The 20,016-nt window shown below is 35.2% G+C and overlaps 1 protein-coding gene across 33 annotated transcripts in view; it reads left to right on the top strand.

Annotated features, from left to right (window-relative positions):
• The window catches only part of NRCAM (neuronal cell adhesion molecule), a 63,269-nt gene extending 43,487 nt beyond the window's left edge, over positions 1–19,782 (top strand). For 18 of the 33 annotated variants that reach the window (XM_062491132.1, XM_062491119.1, XM_062491120.1 and 15 more), the window contains 3 exons: positions 6,789–6,920; positions 10,058–10,136; positions 19,545–19,782. In XM_062491132.1, coding sequence (XP_062347116.1) covers positions 6,789–6,920; positions 10,058–10,136; positions 19,545–19,782 — 449 coding nt within the window. The other 15 variants (XM_062491105.1, XM_062491108.1, XM_062491109.1 and 12 more) reach the window with 5 other exon arrangements.
• Positions 19,783–20,016: the final 234 nt, after the last annotated feature.

Consider the following 20,016-nt stretch of genomic DNA (forward strand, 5'->3'; position numbering starts at 1 on the left):
GCTTTCTCAGTTATTTTGTTCAGGTGGTTTTAACAAGAAATAAATCTAATCTTTATTCTTTAAGTAATATATTCCTTATTATTTTGGTTGGTGAAAGAAATTACATTAAAATTAAAAGAAATTACAAGAAAGCACAACTTAGCTACAAAAACATCAGATAGGGGAGCAGTACAGATTGAATTGTTGAATGAGTACTACTGGAACAGAGTTAAGAAGAAATATTTGATGCAAATATGGGGATAAAAAAATTTATTTTGTAAAACATTGTAATAATCAGAATGCATTATCAGAAGAACTAATGGAATTTGCCCAATTTAGGTCTTTTAAAAATAGTCAGAAACTGTAGTTTTCTAGACGTGGTATGTGTATTATTTTATCTGTTCTAGGGGCCCAAATAAGCCATTTTCTCTGTGCATGTAACTGAACTTTTTCCAGTTGGCCATATGGTCAAAACCAGCCTGTTAGAAGAAGAAAATAATTTAAGTGGATAGATAAATTCTCTGCAGCCCCTCTTGCCTTGATAACAGGATTTTGCTCATTTTATTTTCTTTTGTAGATAAAACCATTGGAATTCTGTCACTTGTCTTTACTGAGACTAGATTTTTACCTCTGATGTTTCATGGTCCTTTGGGAAACCTTTTTAATGCTCCTAATAGAAATATTTTTAGCAGGATAGAAAAGTCAATGCCAAACTGAGGCATTTTCAGTTAAAACTAATTTCATACCTTTTAGGAACATCCTCTTTGTATCTGCTCTATTGCAGTATTAGAGCTATTAAAATCTATTTTTTCATTAGTCTTAGGCAAGCAGAGACACTGAGCTGTATGTCAGTTTGTAACAAGCATGGCTGGAGCTAAGGTATGAGCAAAGAACTAAGGTATGAGCACAGAAGTGGCTAATTTCAGAATGCTGAAGAGAGAAGCTCTTCAGAGATGTGGGCATTTTGTGTATCTGTGAAAAGTGCTGTTGTCTGACCCGAATGGCAGCAGTAAGACACAGTACCTTACAATGGGCAGCTCCTTGCATTCCAGTGATTCGTGTCCTTCACACCAGGGTATTTTGATATTTGCTTCCCAGTATCTGATATCTAGTTTTCCAGTGTCTAAAGGGGCCATGAATGCATAGTATTAACAAAAGCTGATCTGGGGGTTGTTCTGTGAAAGCAAAGCTTCCAGACCATACATACTTCAGTTTGTTTTCAAATACATGTGTATCACTTAGCTGTTTCATATTTTAACAAGTAAAACTAATTGAATCCTGCATGATCTTAAAATGTGCATGTGTTATTTATTTAACAGGGAAGGTTTTACTGTATTAGTTAATTTCTACTTTTTGATGCAAAGTGTTTTACTCTTTATTTTTTCTTTCCTACTATCTCTGATGGTGAAGGATATTCTGAAATCCTTTTTGCAACTTCCCCAGTCATGCATACTGTCCGTCCAACATTCTATAAGGGTATTGTCTTCCTTTTTATCACTATCAATGCAATAGAGCCAAAATCCTATGCAGGCTTGCACTTGGGGCATTTGCAGTCCATCCAGTGCCACATGCCATAAGGGGAGGAGTGTACCACCTTCATACCTCCCTTCTGTCCTGCCATTTCCCATTACCCTGACAATGTTCTCACTTTCCAGCTGTCTGCATTTTACTTCCTGATGAATAGAAATAATGTTTTTCAGAATTTTGGCAGTTAGGTGCTTTTTAAGTCTTTGGCAGTTTTTGTGGTACAGAGCATGCTCAGTAAAGTACATATATTTTAATTTATAATTTCTTAGTATAGTAACAGCCTGGGATTAAATTTCAAAATACAGTACTTTAGTCACTAATTTCCAGTAATGGAACCAATAAAAAAATGTGATATACTTTCCCTCTGTATGGTCTAAATTAACATAGTAACTTCTTTTCTTTTTTTTTTAAGTATGAAGTCACAACTGTGTATTCTGCTTTGTTTTTCTGTTGTGTATTCAGTTCAACCACTTTATCCAAGGATCAGAAATGTTACAACAGCTGCTGCTGAGACCTATGCCAATATCAGTTGGGAGTATGAGGGACCAGATCATGCGAACTTTTATGTTGAATATGGTGTAGCAGGCAGTAAGAAGTCATTTCATTAAATTCTGCTAAAGATTTGAGATGCATTTTTGAAGATTTTTTGTAGTAAATGGGGTCTTAAATTGACCCAGTGTTCATGATAGTTCTTAAATGTCTTAAATAATTTTTTAATTTGATCAGGAAGATCAAATCATTTTCATTTTAATAAACTTCAATGTTTAGAGGGTTTTTGATGAATAGATTGAATATGAACCTTTGTTCCTTTGTATTATTTTTAAAATTCTTTTGAACATGAACTTCTAAAAACAGTTTGCATGAAGTTGTTTATCATTAAGTGATTAGATGTGTAAAAATATGATTACTTGCATTAAAATAAGATATAAGGATTTTGCTAAATTATGCCCAATTCAGGAAAGAAAAAAAGATTAAGTAAGATTTACTTTGTTTAATTAAACCTTAAAATAATACATAAATCAATTTATGTACCCTTATTGCCTAAAACCAGGTTTAAATCTTTGATAATACTGGTAATAATTAAAACAAAAGTTAGCTAATAAAAGCAATATACTTCTTTTCAAATACCACATCTTTCTAAAGTTATGACTAAAGGTGACTAATCTGAAAATTGGAAAAGAAATCTATTTTTCTGGATATTGGCCAAAGAAATACCTGAGATTGTCATAGAAAAAAGATATGAGAGAGATTCAAATTTTGAAGCAGAACTTCTAGACCAAAATAAATATTGACTGAAACTGCAAAGTGTCGTTTAATTAAATGACTAAAATCTATTTTAATGTATCTCATAATTACAAGTTCAATAAGCATTTTAAAGATAAATTAAATTTATATTTCTTTAGTACAATGGAACAAATGTTTAAAATAGTTTCATAATTACTGTACAAAGTATTCTTCAATATGTTGCATGCAATTTATTACTCATAATTTTATATAATTTTGTTATTTTTGAGAGAACAGTTATTTTTCTCAGATGATCCATAGTTTAGTCAAGTAACTGTCAGTAGTATTTTGTCTAAAAACTTTCAGTAATACAGAGAAAACTAAAATTCCAATATGTTGTTTTCCTAAAATTTTTGTAGGCAAAGAAGATTGGAAAAAGGAAATTGTAAATGGTTCTCGAAGCTTCTTTGTCTTAAAGGGTTTAACACCAGGAACAGCATATAAAGTCCGGGTTGGTGCTGAGGGCCTGTCTGGTTTTAGGAGTTCAGAGGATGTGTTTGAGACAGGTCCAGGTGAGGCACACTGTACCAATTCTGTGTCATAGTCAGAATCATGGCAGACCAACTGCTGAAATGCTGAACTGCCTCCAGCCAAGAGATGTTACAGCTAGAATCTTTGCATGTTCCTTTAATAGAGCAATACTAAATTATTTTATAAACTCCTAAATAATGCCAGTACATTCATATGTAGATTATGAATGTTTCCCTCCTTTCAATTCACTCTACTTGACTGATGGTTGTACTAGGGCCAAGATAATGCCCTGCTCACACTCCATCTGTGTGCTATGCACTGAAGATGACCTATTTCTTATATTTCCAATTAGTATAATTAGATGGCTGCATTTAAATAACATCTCCTTTTATAAAGCAAAAATATTTGCATAATCAGAAAGTGCAGATTCAGTTTGATGTCTCATGTAATCTATTTATACCACTGTTAAGAGATTGCTACTTGTAAATCTCTCTTTTCCTGCCATATATTAGTTTTATATGGATTTTGATGTCGCACATATATCCTGGGAATCAGTAAGGCTGTTAAAGTTCCTTATGTTCATATTGCAGTTCCATTTCTTTGTAAGCACATCAGCAATGCCTGCTGATTCCACTCAGGGAAAAAGTTCTATTGGAAGGTTTTTTGATGTTATGCTGAATATGTTGTTGCCATCACGTGCCATGCCATCATCATGTTCTTGGTCACCTGGTAGTATTTTTGTCTTTGCTAGCCACTTCTGCTCATTCCAAGCATTGTGGGTGGTGCATAGTTATATAGCAGTAGTTCCACCAAGTCCAGAATGTTATAAGAAAGTAATTTAAATATGAAAAAACACTTGAAAATTAAGTTACAATTATCAGGCACCAACATAGATAATGGATATGCCAGCCTGAAAGTAAGCACTTTCTAAAAGCATCATTTATTTGCTTTGTTTGTTCCGTTTCTGTTCTTAGTTTATCATGTTGCAGGGAGGTTTGAAAACATAGCGCTGAATAACAGTGCCAGACAAATATGTATGTGCTGAACACAGAGCAGAAACAGCTAGTGGTACAAAAGCCTACCCGTGAAATGTTATACAAATACATGTATGAAGCTTAAAGGAGAAGTAAACAAGGATCAAGACTGTAATATAATTCAAAACAAGCTGCATGGAAACCTTCCCAAAAGTGTCTTTCTGCATAAAAAGTACTGAGCCAGTACATAAGGATTCCTGTACATAGCCAGTCATGTTAACTGATGTCCTTGTGTAGTTAAGGAAGAAGGGACTTTAGACACTCATTTCTGCTTCTTGATAATGGAAAGCTTCAATGTTCAGCATGAAATTATAAATATAGCCTATTTCTTATAGAAAAATCTTGTGTCACACTCTCTTCTGCCTAGGTCAAAACTTTTAAACACTGCAAAAATATGGAGTGGACAAAGAGGCAAACACTGGAATATGTCCTTAATTAGGAGTGAAACTTTGATATTTCAAATATGAGGCTTTTCCCACTTTTTTTTCTTTGACAAGCATTCCTCCAGAGCGGCTTCACAGTGTGCAGGTTTATCTTTTTGGGCATTCCAGCTCCAGTGTTCTGCACTGACTCCTGCATTAGTGGTTCACCAAGACACAAGGTTTTTCTGCCTGAAGCAAATAATTTGCTTAGTGTGGGCAGGAAATGTGCCATTTTTAAAGATGCACGGAGATCTAGAAACCCTTTCCTACTGGAAATGCAGTAAGTTAATACAGGAAGATGCATAAGTAAGTTTTCATCTTCCCGTCTATCTTGCATATTTATATGCATGAGTTGTTTGGCTTGATGCTCTTTCTTACTACATTTGAATGTGAACAGTGCTTTTGTGTTTTGTTGCACTATGTATTATACAGCATTTAATGCCTTATATGAATGCAGATGTGCAAAACTCAAATGATTGTAACCTTAATATGAAAACAAAGTTTATTTTAATTTCTTTTCCCTTTTTTGATTTTTCTAAATTGCCACTTTATGTATATATTTATGAATATTTATATGTGGCATTGAGTATAAATCTTTAGGTATATAAACTATATATTTATGTGACATGTAGACACTTTTATGGAAAAATAGTTTAAATTTTTGTGCATATAACAGTCAGTTTCTAAAATATCAGAAAACATAAACAAGGGCTGAGAAATCTTCTGATTTTATCTCCACAATAACCTGGCGCCTTAGCTCATTGAATTATTTAAATGAAAATTAAGTCATAGTTTTGGTCAGTAAGACCAAAAATATGCATTTAGAGAAAGAATTAATTTTAGCATAGTACTTCTAAAATAGAATACATACTGGGCTTCCATATGGAATGGACTGGAGATACTGCATCCAGATATTTGGAGTACTTTGTGTTTTAGAATCCCTCAGGAATGTGGGACCATTGACAGCTGCTTCTCCAAGCTACCTGTCTCACACTCCTTCTTAACTAGAAAATGACAGTGAGACATCAGCTTGAATTCAGTCTGTTGAGCAGCTTTTCATAGAGTTTCATACTCTTGGGTTTTGGGTCTGGAGCAGAAGCAGAAGAATGAATAAGATAGGTTTGGATGGATGTTTATCTTCCTCCACTTCATATTTTCTTTACTTTGGAGCATGAATCCTGAACTCCTCTCACTCTTCTCACTTTCTCCCAGCAGCAAATCATAAGTCAAGTTGCCTGTAATGTGTTTCCAACAGTGGAGTAGAAAATAAATTTCACCAGAATAATCCTCCTACTGTTTTAGAGACCAGTAGATCCAGACCCTAGACCACACAGATAATTCCTGTCCTTATTAGTGTTTGCAATATGTTCTTTGTAGTTTGCTTATTATTTACATTATATTCCAGCTAGAGTCAGCATTTGGAGAGAAATAGTGCTAAGGAAAGGCTTCCCAGTTAAGCCCTCATGTTAAGGAATCATGTTAGCTAAATCATGGCAATCATGATAAATTAATTGTAGGATGAGGTACAGGTTTGAGGAAAGAAAGAAAACCTGATGCTTAATAAGGTTTTAAAGGATACTTCACTCTTGGTTTTTAGTTGAAATTGAATGTTAGGGCCCTTGAGTGACCCATCTGTTTCCCCATTTCAGAATGATGGGAATGCATTAGCTGATCAGTATTGGCTTTTTATTCATTTTGAGAATGCAGTTGACATGTTTCTTTAAATTATAATTTGCAATTTCATTTCAGTAGTTAATTAATTCAAAATAGTTGAGAATAGTTCTGAGGTTTGTGGAAAGCAATGTAGTATGTGTGTAGATTTTGTGAAGTAGTTGCTAAGCTTAAATGTTAGCAGACTTCTTAGATACTGAAAAGTAACTTCTACATACATAGGTATTTGGAAGTATCTGAATAATGGAAATACTCACAAAATCCATAATTGCTGGTTTTTTTAATGCTATTTTTCACACTGAATGTTCTTCTTTAATGAACATTATATTGGCTGTTATTTACCTGAATTAGCATGGCATTTAAATGCAGCAAAATATAATTTTTCTTCTTTTATCTCTAGCAATGGCAAGCCGGCAGGTTGACATCGCTACTCAAGGATGGTTCATTGGTCTTATGTGTGCTGTTGCTCTTCTGATCTTGATTTTACTGATTGTTTGCTTCATAAGGAGGAATAAGGGTGGCAAGTATCCAGGTATGCTATTTAACCAGCATAGTAAAATTCATCTGTTGGTAACCCATTAAGACAGATCTCAGGCTTACTGGAAAATTAAATTTGCTGATTGTTTACTTTTACACTGTATAGATGGCAAATCAGTTTTATCATTTGGTGAGCTTGACAGGAGCCATCTGCCTATTGATAGAAAACCTGAATCTATTTCAGTGTAAGAGAAGGACCTTCTTCATTGCTGGGGGGTCATATCAGTGCATGACCTTTCTAGAGAGGTTTGAGCTTTGTTTGGAGCATCACTACTAGTGCACATTCCACTTTCTGAAGTCCAACGCAAAATGGGTTTAATCCACTAACATGAGTTGATTTAGAATTTATTTGCTGAGAAAGTCAAAATCATAGCCACTGGTTATTTTAAAATATAGGGAATGCATGTAACAGGACAAATGTCTTCATATTTTATGTTGTTTCAAATACCTTGAGTTCCTTCCAGAATCTGTGTCACCTTCAGCCTCTGCTGTTTTGCAGCTAAGTTTAAAGATACCATCCTTCAGTTAGGCTGGAGTCCTTTTTCTATAATTTGTTTCTTTGTAAGAGATGTTATAGAATATGCATTTTTTTGATAGTAGATCTAGGAATGACCAAGTATGTTTTATAATTTTACATTAAAAATTGGAACTACACAATGTATGTTTTCTATCAAAACAAGCATCCCTCCTGGTGTACATATTATAAAAGGCATGTATGTATGTATGTGGACATATAGGTATCATATATATCTTTCCCTGGTCTTATGTTTCTTTCTATGGAGTAGCTCCATAGACCAGAGCTCTCTTGAAATGGATAGTGAGAACCAGTTTGCACAGTACTGTCAGATAGGTTCTCAGAGCAGCTGTTGAGGTATGAGTGGCTATGACTGAACTTCAAATGACCATCAAAGGATAATCTGATTTTTCATTCTCCTATTCTAGCTGCAATACAGAGTACAGTTGCTAAGTTTTATCTAAAATCCTGATTTAATGAAAAAATTATTTTCTCCTAATACCTGGAAATAATATAAATATTCAGACTCTAGAATGCCTAATTAAAGTCATCTCAAACTTCTTGAAGTTCCTACTGTTAATTTGGGCATGAAAAACATGTATGCATTTAGAAAAGTACAAAAGAAAAGTCCACACTTCATTTTATTTTCTCCTGCTTGTTTTGACCAACGCACTTCTGAAAACTTAGTGTCAGGAACACTAAGAACTTTAGCTCTTCATAGGGAAATCTGCTGGAATAGAACAGCAGATCATTTTCGTGAGAAAATCACTTTATTAAATACAAGAATTGTACTCTGCCCAGTCTAACTGTTAGGTTGTTTTACAGAGAGAACAAAGATTTGTAATGACAGCAAAAATTAGGTAAGAGAAGTTTCTGTTCCAGCTGCCTATACCTATGAAGAAAACAGATGATTAAGGAACACAGTTGTATTAAGGAACATAGAGTTGTATTACAGGCTGAAGACACCATCTTAAGGTTGTTTTCCCTAATATTTGGATTTTTTTAAAGAGAAAATGAGATAACAGAGGATATAGAAGGATTCAGGTGACTGAAACAAGTGAAATGATGAAACTGAAAAGGGTAGGAGGACGTGGAGTGAACCACCATCTAGAGGAGGGTGAAACAGAGGTTTTGAGTAAAACTGTAGATGGCAGTTGGATGCTAAAGTTGCCATTACTTTGTGGGTCCTTGATATTCTGTCCTTTTTTTGCTGCTTCTGCAGAATTATTAGTTGTAAGGTATACATTTTTTCATGCAGAGATACATATGCACATACACACACATATATATATATAAAGGTGGGCCTGGACTATTTATAAGATTTCCAGAATTAGTATGTATTGGTGTTTATAGCAGTGACTTTGTATTTCTTGAGTAATTGCAAATATACTGTTCGACAGGTAGTGACAAAGGGAAAGCACTAAGTTATGAAATCTATAAAAATTTAAGTTATGAAAAGAAAGAAATTAACTCTTTTTCATAAATGTTGCATGTCATCTTGAGATTACCTGTGGTTTGTAGAAAGTAATTAATTACTTCAGTATGAAATTATAGCACCCTGATATATCTCAAGGTGTTACGTATTATTGCAATTATGGACTCAGTAAACATTGTCAGGAATGATTCATAGCCTCTTAAATTACAGTACATAAAACAATGATGTGAAAATAGTGTGGAAATTACCAGAGTAGAGTAGAAGACAAGAGATTGTGCATTGGATTATATAACTATCTGCTAGACAAAGGAAATATTTGAATAGATACCAAAAAAAAAACCAGAAATGAAAAGGCAAAGGGAAGAACCATAAATACAATTCTTAAAGTCAGTATATTGTTTTTTCCTGTCAACACTCTTAATTTCTAGCAATATATGTCATCTGTAAATATCTGACTCCTCAGGTGCTAGTGAGTTTCTCTGTTCATGTGCTATATTTATTACCTTGTAGGGACATGTTATAAACCTGGATTTATTCCCACCAGTGAACAAGGATTAAATCTAAAACCAGAATGTGCAAGAGATACAGTTTTGTAAAATTAGGTTCCAGTGTATATGAATTTGCATTGCGTTTGATCATGTTGTGGGAAAGAAGAAATTAACAAACCATGCCTAGTATTTTGAGAATTATTAGTAATGAAAAACACCCTAAAATTTACTGGAGGCGTGCTACATGAAATTAAAGAAGGAAATGCACAAACCAGCACAGAACAAAACTGAATCTGATTCAGTTTTATCAATTGGTATGAGAAGAATATGAAGAAGAAATAGAGAACATTGTTAAGTAGAACTAAATAATTCGAATTTGTTTAAACAATAACTACTAATAATCTAAGTTATTTTAGTAGGATTCTCAACAATTCTCTCTGTTTTGTGCTAGAAATAAAGAAAAAGTTCTGCTTATATGAAATGGCATACAATCATACTTGAACAAAAACAAAATTCTTTAACTAATTAACAGATTTTTTCTTCAAAATAAATTTTAAAAAAGCAATAGCCTAAGGCCCCATTAAAAAAATATTCAAACCACATTCCTGCCAAATATGATCAGTTTGAGAAATTAAGGTGTTAAAATTTCTCATCCTGCAGTTTCATGATAAAAATTACTATTTCAAATATTTTAGTGAAGGAAAAGGAGGATGCACATGCTGATCCAGAAATACAACCTATGAAGGAAGATGATGGAACGTTTGGTGAATACAGGTAAGCAGATGATGTGGTTTGTCGTATTCACTGTTCATGTCACACCTGTACTGTATATAGTATCACACTTATTAATTTAAGACTAACTTTTTTTTTCCATGTCAAAGATTCTGTATCCAGTGTTATTTAGAACTAAAAATAGCATTTCAACCACACCATTAGAAAAAATAAAAATATCCAAGCTTAGTATAAGCCATTTGCTAATGCAAAGTGAAAACCAGATTCAAACACAATTGTATGTATTATAAAGTCAAAGTGTGGAATCTTTATTTGCAAAGCCATCTTTCAGATAGTTCAAATGCCAGATACAGTGTCCTTTCAGTTAGGACACTGTGTTGAGCAGCATAGTTTTTGAAAATATATTCCTAACTGAAGCCTGATAAAGAAAATCTGGTGTTAACGTTGATTGGAAATAATTTAAAACAGATGCCCGTACTAACATCTAATCCAATAACAAAGAAATGATGTTGTACATAGAGGTGAAGGAGTGTCCTACAAGAAAGCAAATCTTCCTTTCATGTTTTTCAGTATAAGATATATAGCAGGCAGCTTCAAAGCATGCAACACAGCTCTTACTCATGACTCTCTTCCTTTATAGTAAATGCAGTCTAGCCAAATCTGGCATTACCAAAAGCATGCCTTGGAAAGACAAGTCAAAACAGCTATAAATATAGCTTATTAAATAAGTAGTTTATTTGGTTTTGATTAGTACAAAAAATAATGTTATTTTCTAAACAGGTCACTGCAATTATACTTGACGCGGTGCTACAATAGATTTTATAGTTCATTCCTCTGTCAAAAGCAGTGTAGAAGTCCTTTATTATTTACAAATATACATAGAAAAAAAGCAGTTTTTTTTCAAGAAGGATCTAGTTTGTTTCCGTAGCTTCTTCATAGAAGGGGAAGGTACATCTTTTTCTGACAGGACTGGATGTACAATTCTGAATGCTAAGGAACAGCTTCTGTTTATTCTTCTTTGAGTAGAAACAATATACTTGATTCTTAGGTTAATAAGTTCAGAATAGTATTTATCTGAGCTGTAAGTGCATATGAATTACCTAAAGTCAACTGATAAAAAGGGAAGCGTGAAACAGTCTGTGGAAGTAGAGTTTTTAAAGTACAGTATAAGTTTTCCTGGGAAGCCTAGTTTGTATACTCCTTTATTGCTCCACTGGTTCTTGATACTTGAAATTTTTAGCAGCAGAAACTGACCTTAGTACAGAATTGGTACAAATTATGTGACCTCAATACATGTTTTCTCAGGCCTGGAATAAGTATTCAAGCCTGCTTTCATGTGTGACCTGTAGCAAGATTTGAATTTATGTCTCCATATTTAAGTGACTTAATTTAAAGAATGATCTACGGCTTTATTGAATTATTTTATAATGCATTTATTCATTCATGTCTGGCGAATATGGGCAGATGCATGCCAAGCTTTCACGCTTGTTCATATGAAATTCATTCTATGTACCCTGCAAAAACTCCTTTTTAAAATGTATTTCTATGTAATTAGTCTATATTGGGCTTTCCTCTTTTTTCCTTAGAGAAAGGGCAGGAGCAGCAACCAGTCAGATTACAGAAGACATCTTGTCATCCTCTCTGCAGCCCAGCATCACTGCAGTCACTCAGTTCCCAGTTTGTCTGCCTCACATGATGAGGTGCTTCTTTGAGGAAAAAGGGTATAGGGTTTCCCTTGGAAAAAAATGTAATTTTTGAAAGATCTAGGAATTCGAGTATTTTGAACTTTTTTCATCACTTCAGGTCCATGTCTGCTTGGACAGGAAAGAAACTGGACAAGGAAAAGAAAAGAAAAGGTAGCTGTGCCAATTCTCCTGAAGCAGACCCTGTCTTTACCAAAGCAAAGTCTGTGAGATCTGACACATCCAGCTTCTTCAGAAGGTCAGGGGATCAATACTCCAGCACCAGATCAGAGGCCTCCTACACCAGGAGGAGGGCTAGGCAGTCTTCAGAGCTTACAAGGGTTAGTTCTTTCTCTGCTTCCCTCTGCCAAGAGAAAAAGAGGTCAGACGAATGGAAGTACAGGCATGGCTCTAGACATCATTCTTCTGAGCAACAGATAATGGGGTCGGAGGAGGGCTCAGATTCTCAGGCAGGACAGCCACCCCCTTTCCAGCAACCCCTCAGCTGCAGCTCAACTGGTGGCTTACTGGCAAGGCAGCATTCTTCTCTCCATCACTGGTGCAGCCAGACCCCAGACTGCAGCTCAGATTCAGAAGACACTCAGAGATCCTGTCACAGGAAAGTAAGACCTTCTACTACTACTCACGTCTCTGAATATGAGAAGAATTCACTAATGAAATCTGTAATCTTGCCTGAGCTGGCCGCTGTCTTAAAGGATGCCTTGACAGCAGCCAGACAAAGCATAACGTCTGTGGCACAGGCTAGGTCCCATTCAGTAAAGCATCCCAGTGTACCAATTGCAGATGTTCCACTGGTTCCTTTAGAAGCATCTGGGAGCAGTTCCCAGACTTCTGAGTCTGATCATACGGACAGTTTAAAAGATCAAACAGCTTCTGGGAAGGAGAAACCTGAGGCTGACAAGGCCTTGGAGGTTGAATCAGCCCCTGAAGACAGGGAGGTGGCATCTGAGTCCCCTACAGAAGATCCGGAAGGACCAGGTCCTCTGCGTAAATTTGACATGGAGAATCAGAATTACCTCTTTGAACACATAAAGAGGGTGCTAATGCTAAAATCTTCCAAATCTGAATGTGCTTCAGAAGAACTGCTTATCCCCTCTGAAGAAGGCAAGGTAGATAATGCACTTCCTATCCATTCAGCTGTGGAAGATCTTGTCTGCAGGATTTGGGGAAATCCTGAAGCCAAGCATGAAGCCCCATCAGTCCTACGTAAGCTCTATCCTTTCCCAGTGGATAAAGCTGCTTTGTGGGGGACCTTGCCTGAGGTAGACAGAGCATTGGTTGCTGGTGATTCTCTACTGTCAGTGCCTGATAATACAGATGCTCTCCCTAAAGATCCTACTGACAGAAAGATTGAGGAAGCAATTAAAAGATCTTTCAAGCTAGTTGCAGCCCAGCTTGGAGTATCTATCTACTGCACTTATGCTTCTAAAGCTTTACTAATATGGTTAGAGGGACAACGAGCCAGATTCAGAAAGAAATGGGTCCCATCTGGTGCCATGCAGAGGAAACACAGGCTGTGTAAAATTGCAGCTAATTTTATCCATGATGCAGCTGAGGATTCTCTTATACTCACTGTTAAAAATGTGGCATGCCTCACTGTAGCCTGGAGAGCTCTATGGCTGCGTCCTTGGAGCTCATCACTAGATCTGAAATATAAACTGCTGTCTTTACCATACACAGGGGGCAAGCTGTTTGGTGAATCCTTAGTCCAGATCATGAAGGATTTCTCAGAACACAAACACTCCTTATGTCAGATGAAAAAAAAGAGCTCTGCTGGAAGCTCTTCCTGTTCTCCTCAAAAGTGTCTGATCTCCTTGCGTTCTCCTCCAAAGTTCAAAGGAGGAAAAGGAAAGTATAAGGTCTCACAAACATTTCATGCCAAGTACGAAAAGACATCTCACTTCCAGAGAGATACCAGACCATCAAGAGGAACTTTATAAGAACATAGACTTGCTTCCTAGTTTCTCAGGAACTAAGAGTGAAAGACATGGAAATGTTTCAATATTTCTGGACAAATAAACCCAGTACTTAGAAAATTAGTTGTTTCAAAGTAAGAATTAAATTACAAAGTTACTTAAATCTTAATGACTAATTAAGATGTTCTAGAGAAGTCATAGCTCTCAGTTTTAGGGGAGGGTTTTTTCACATTTAATTTCTAGGCTTCTTAGTGGTCTTGGGATGGTTTGGGTTTGCTTGAAGTTTTGCACTCCTAAACTTCAACTAAGAGAATACTTTCTGCGTGAGAGTTGGCTGGTCTGCAGGACCAGACAACATCAGATTTTTCTACCATATTGATCTATTGAAGGAAATAATGCTTTATGAAATGCAGGTGTTTCAGGAACCATGGAATGATTTCTATGACTGCATGGATTCCTTCATTTTTACATAACAAGGGAAAACAATGCCTCTGTAGCAATCTACACTGCATTCTCAGTGTTTTTCTGAGTGTAGAAGATTGAGAAAATAAATTGTGGACAGTCATTGTCTACACCAAGAAACTGCAAGAAACAGAATAAGTACCACAGATGTGTGTTGAGGTCAGCATAGGTGTATAAATAAGCCTAAATATTCCTCCTGGTCCATAAATTGAGAGAAATTAAGAAGTTATGACAGCTACAGACTTCTGGGTTCATGGGCAGGAACACTGCAAGCACACAGCTACAAGAGAAGGATGAAAGTCCAGTGGTCTTCAGAATGTTCTTAGGAAGATAAAACAGGACTAGACAACTAAAGTAGTAGGATTGCTAGTATGGTAACACAGGATTTTGCACATTTTGGTGAATTATTTTGCCTCTTTTCTTCAATGTTTTGGCACACAGTATTTTTCCTAGAAATTCTAGGATATGCTGCGAGAGACTCTGTGGCATAGAATTCTGGGATTGCTAGATAATATATCTCTTCCTTCTTCTTCTGTGTTGATTAACAATGAAAATACAGTCTGTAACTACAACTGTGGGGTTTTTATTCTTGTAGTTACTTAACTTGAAACTTAGGTGTGTTTCCACCTAGCCATGATTTGTGCCCAAGGACTGTAATTCTAAGTTTGGTCCCTTCCAGAGCAAGAGATTATCTCTATGGGCTGCCTGAAGAACTGAACAGTCGAATTGGATTTGGCAGAGGTCTTACTGTATTCTAATTTACACACATGTACTTTATTTGACAATTCTTGTTTTATTTCTTAAATACTTGTGGGATTAACAACTTTTTCAACACATTGCTTTTTAAAGCCAGAGCTTCATCACCCAGTTATTCCAGCTTCTGCCAGGGCTGAAGATTGAGTATTGCATAGATGTTAATGAAAAAATACTCAGAAGATTAATATAGGTGTGCTTAAGTCTTAGCTAAATAAGAAATAGTAAAATGAAGTCTGCATTAACTCCAGTAATATTAGGACTCACAGTCCTAATAATTTAGGAGTGTGAGCAGAAACCTTTTAAGTGTAGGGACAGATTTACCTGGAGTATGCAGGGAAGTCATAGCAGAAAGTATTTCTGTGGCTTTACCTGATTGCTTTTACTTAAACATTTCTGGGCTATTGACCTGAGGTCACAGAAAAAGGAATTTACTGCCAACAGTTTTCATCTCCTGCATCCACTTTCTGTGTCTTATAGCCCAGAATGCTTTACCCACTTTATTTTATGTTGCCTTTCACCTGACAGTTGTGCTGTAAGGAAAAGTAGTATATTGCTAACCATATATTGAGTCTTTTTGCATGTCTATGAATGTGGCAAAGTTTAGTTGGGAACTAGTTGCCTGCTGGACTGCAGAGGCATCGTAAAAAAACCCATTCTGACTGGTTGCTGCATCTACCCATATCTAAGGAAGAAAAATTGAAAAGTTGAAAGAAGAAAGGAGATTTCAAGGTACATATTTCTTTCAATAACTGACAAGCTTGTGAAATTACTTTTTGTAAACAAATAAATTTGTACTTTGCACTTATGTTGTTGTTACCTTAATACTCCTTGTATCTCTTAATAGTTAGCTTCAAGTTTGATATGTGTTTCATTAAACTAAGAAGAAAAAGAAACATATTAATACAGTATTAATCATTAATGATTAATATTCAAATCATACTTTTAGAGTATGCTTTAATATTAAAAACCTTTCTTACTGAAAAGAAGTGTATATGGTACATATATGTACTTATCAAAATGATTGGTACATATGAATATTCTTTGAGAAGTTTTCATCCTTAAAAAGATACTAGTATATAACTTATTTATATAGCAAAAATAATAAACGTATGACTACACTTAACTCCCATGGCTCTAAATAAAGAATTCATATCCATTCTCACCTCATGTTTGGTTCCAGTCCAGTATTGTTTTCTGACTATTAATTATATGCACTGCATAAACTTCACTTTCAAAAACTTCTTCAATTTCCCACTGAAATTTTAGTCAACCCAATTTGCACTTTATTTTTAATATCACAATATGACACGAGGGACATAATAAAAGTCAGCAAACAAAACCACAAACAGAAACTGAAATAAACTATGATTTATCCTGATTGCATTTTGGAATAGTTTTATGAAAAATTGCAAGCAAGGTTGGCAAAGCTTGTGGGTACAGTATCAAAATTTATGGCTTTTCCATGTTTTTGCAATATAATATTATATATTCCACAGCCTGAAGTGTTCTATAGCTCCTCGTAATGTAATTCAGCAGCTTTTGCTTCCTAGCAACAAACAGATAATACATTCATTTCACCAGAGCACCAGAACCCCTCCTCTGTTTTGAATCCCCAGGGAAGCAGAAGTGTTGTCCAAAACATTGATATGTTCACTTCTTTCTCCTTCTCCTATCTGGTTTTTTTTTTTTGCCTTTCTTCCTCAATTTCTTTCTATTCCATCCAAAACACTGTGTTCATCTGTTTGATACAGAAAATATGGTACCATGGTATATGTTTTCTTTTCTGAACCAGGAGTGTAAAGCATCTTGGATAATCCCATTTGTTTTTCTGATGCCAGAGTCCTGGCAGAACCTCTCTCTAGACTTACATAGTGCAACAATTGAAGGAATCCTGGGTTCAGATTTGGTTTTTGCATTTGCTGTGACTGTGCTCTCACACCAGTGCCCACCTCCATGCAGATACACTCATGGGTAAATCTGCAGTTTTGTTTGCTTTTAATTATAAATATAGTAGAATTCGCATCCTGACTAAAATATAGAAAAATCTTTTACACAGTGCAACAGTGTAAGTACTTCTTCATTGTTTGTCTATACATAAACTTTGTTTGCAAAAATATAAATAAGCAGAAATTCTCATACTCAGATTTTTCTAAATTGTAAAGGCAAATAAAGCTTGTCATTGGATTAAACACAAAAATGTTGATATTTTTAATACAGTAGCACTATATTATTTAAGTACATTCCAGCCTAGTGAATTACACTGGCTAGTGTCATACTTTAGAATATTTGCACAAAGATTCATAACCAATTGGAATATGATACAGTTGAAGTTTTAATTTCTTTTCATTTCTGTGTATAATGGTGTAAGGAATTATGCAGTTATTCACCTGAAATTAAACAACAAACAAGCCAGTGTTCTTTCCTTAACAGTGTTACCCAGAAAACAGATCTTCCATGGGACTAGGACTGGTTACAATTTCAGAAGGAGAGCCTGGCCTTCATTTGACTCATACAGCCTGTTTTAATGACTGTTAATACCTTCTGATGGAGGCATTGGAGAAACTACATTGTGTAATGTAGTTTCATAATGAGTATTAAATACTCAATTCCATCTTCAACCTTTAAATATAGAGTCCTTCCAAAATAAACTCTCTTCAGTAATGTCTCTATAATCTGCTTGTGTTCACAGTGTTATAAACATTTAATATAAACTTTACTGCTGGATTATTGAAATTTTGGAGTACAGTCTTTTAAATGTTAGTGGCCTGTATGTTTGCAGCACCAGTGAGCACAGATCGATGACAGACATTTATCCTCGTACCTTATACACAGCAATAAGTAAAACATCAAGCCTGTTACAGACACATTCAGAGGTTTTGCTTTTGTGTGCTTTGAGCATGAAAATTATCTTGCATGTAAATAAGAGAGATATTTCTACCACTTTTTTCTGGTGTATATGCAGAATGATAAAATCTCTGGTATGTTTTTCTATAATATATGCATATTAGAAGTGGCCTTCTTTTAGAATTTAGTAACTTAGCATTTTCCAAAACATAAAAAAAAAGAAAAGAGGTGATGAGATGAGGACAAACAGCTTGATGGAAAGTGGTGTAATGGTTTTCTAGCAATAGTTTCTCAACAGAGCTTTTGTTGGCTAGCTATATGATGTGCGGCTTTGCACATCTTACATAATATATAGATATATGAATTCTCTGGGTGTTCAAAGGTATTAATTAGGAAAAAAAATCATTATTTGAAGAACTAGGATGTTAGGTTTTAGGAATTAGAGGGTTAAATTAATTTGTGGAGTATATAGTCAGCCTAGTGTTCTAGAAATTGTAAATTTTAATTTTGTTTCTTTAATATTTTATATGTGGGTTTTTTTGTATTTCCTATAAGCTGTCAAACTAAATAAAACCTCAAGCCACTTCCTTTTTTGTACCTGATATGCAAATCAAGTCACATGTTCTGTTTAAGACAAGAGAAATAATTGCACCCAAAAGTGCAGCTGGTAATAGTGGGTTTCAATTAAAAATGCTTTGGAGCTGCTGCTGAAATCTTCATCTTGAAACTGAAGTGCAGTGTAAAGGATTCTGTAAAGAGCCCAGAAATTTCTATTTCATGAAATACAAGCCTATCACAGCTGCAAATTTTTTGAGGATGCTGATGGTGCTGCAGTTTTTCCACTGACAAAGGAAAGATCGCAGTACTTTGCTACAGACATCTCTACTGGCCTTTCTTTCCTTTTTCTCTTGTCCTCCAAATCACCATCATCATTGTCAGAACATTATCAGTCATGGAGTAGGGCAGGGAGATGGATCTGATAAGAAATGAAAAAGAATAAGCATGCTCTCAACACCTTAATTCCAGCTACTGTAGGCTAAATTGTTGCTTTACCTGTAATACAGTAAATATTGTAGCAATTTTAAGAGCAACTTATTATTGATAAAATACTGATCACTATCAGGATATGGACTTTGCTTTTCTTCTTAGGCTATTTTCATTTGTTTCTTCTGCACCCTTTTAATGGAATGTGTAGGTCTCTTGAAAGGTAAGGTTGAAAATTGCAAGTCTGGCCTGCATTATGTAACAAATTATTTGAAATGCGGCACTTTTATTTTCTTTATACTAGTAAAGAAAATCAGTATATTTCATTTAACCAAATTCATTATTCATTCATTTTCAAGGAGTCAAAGAAATTAAGAAGTTTAACAGACTAACTTCACGGCATATCATAAGCTTGTTACTTTGGAGAACAAACAAATTATTTTTTTATAACTTTACAATCCACTTCTTAATGCTTGCAGTTGCATCTACATGGCCTCCAAGCTAAGGGTCCAGGTCTTACCAATGAAAAGTCATGCACGATGGGAAAAAAAAATACAAGAAACCACAACTCCCCTTCCCTCCACTGAAGACATTCACTGTTTAAACCATTCTTACACCATGTTTTCATGTGAACTGCATCATATTGATTTATCTCTACAATGTGATGTGGGTTTACTAAAGGATTATAGGGCTGCACACATGCTTCTCATAAACTCTGCATGCATGGCTGATTTTGTCTTAAGAGTACATCAGTTAATCCCATGTTTGTTTGTTTGTGTCTCCAGTGATGCAGAGGACCATAAACCTCTAAAAAAAGGAAGCCGGACACCTTCAGACAGAACTGTGAAAAAAGAAGACAGTGATGATAGTTTAGTTGACTATGGAGAAGGTGTAAATGGTCAGTTCAATGAGGATGGTTCCTTTATTGGACAATATAGTGGTAAAAAAGAGAAAGAACCTGCAGAAGGAAATGAAAGCTCTGAGGCCCCTTCTCCTGTAAATGCCATGAATTCATTTGTGTAACCACAGAACTTGATCCCCTTTTATCTTCAGTTTGCGTAAAGCACTTGTACATCCTCCTTCTCATACTATGAACACACAGGTAACGGAGCTCCTCACCACCAGATGTTAATGCTATGAGAATATGCAGGTTACCAGTACACAGCATAATGACACAGTAAGTGGTATGTTATTATGAATCAAAATAGAAAATTCAAATTTTGTTCAAAACTTGGGTATTTTTACTTTTTTTTTTTT

Source organism: Cinclus cinclus, chromosome 4, assembly GCF_963662255.1.
Source record: "Cinclus cinclus chromosome 4, bCinCin1.1, whole genome shotgun sequence".
Lineage (NCBI taxonomy): Eukaryota > Metazoa > Chordata > Aves > Passeriformes > Cinclidae > Cinclus > Cinclus cinclus.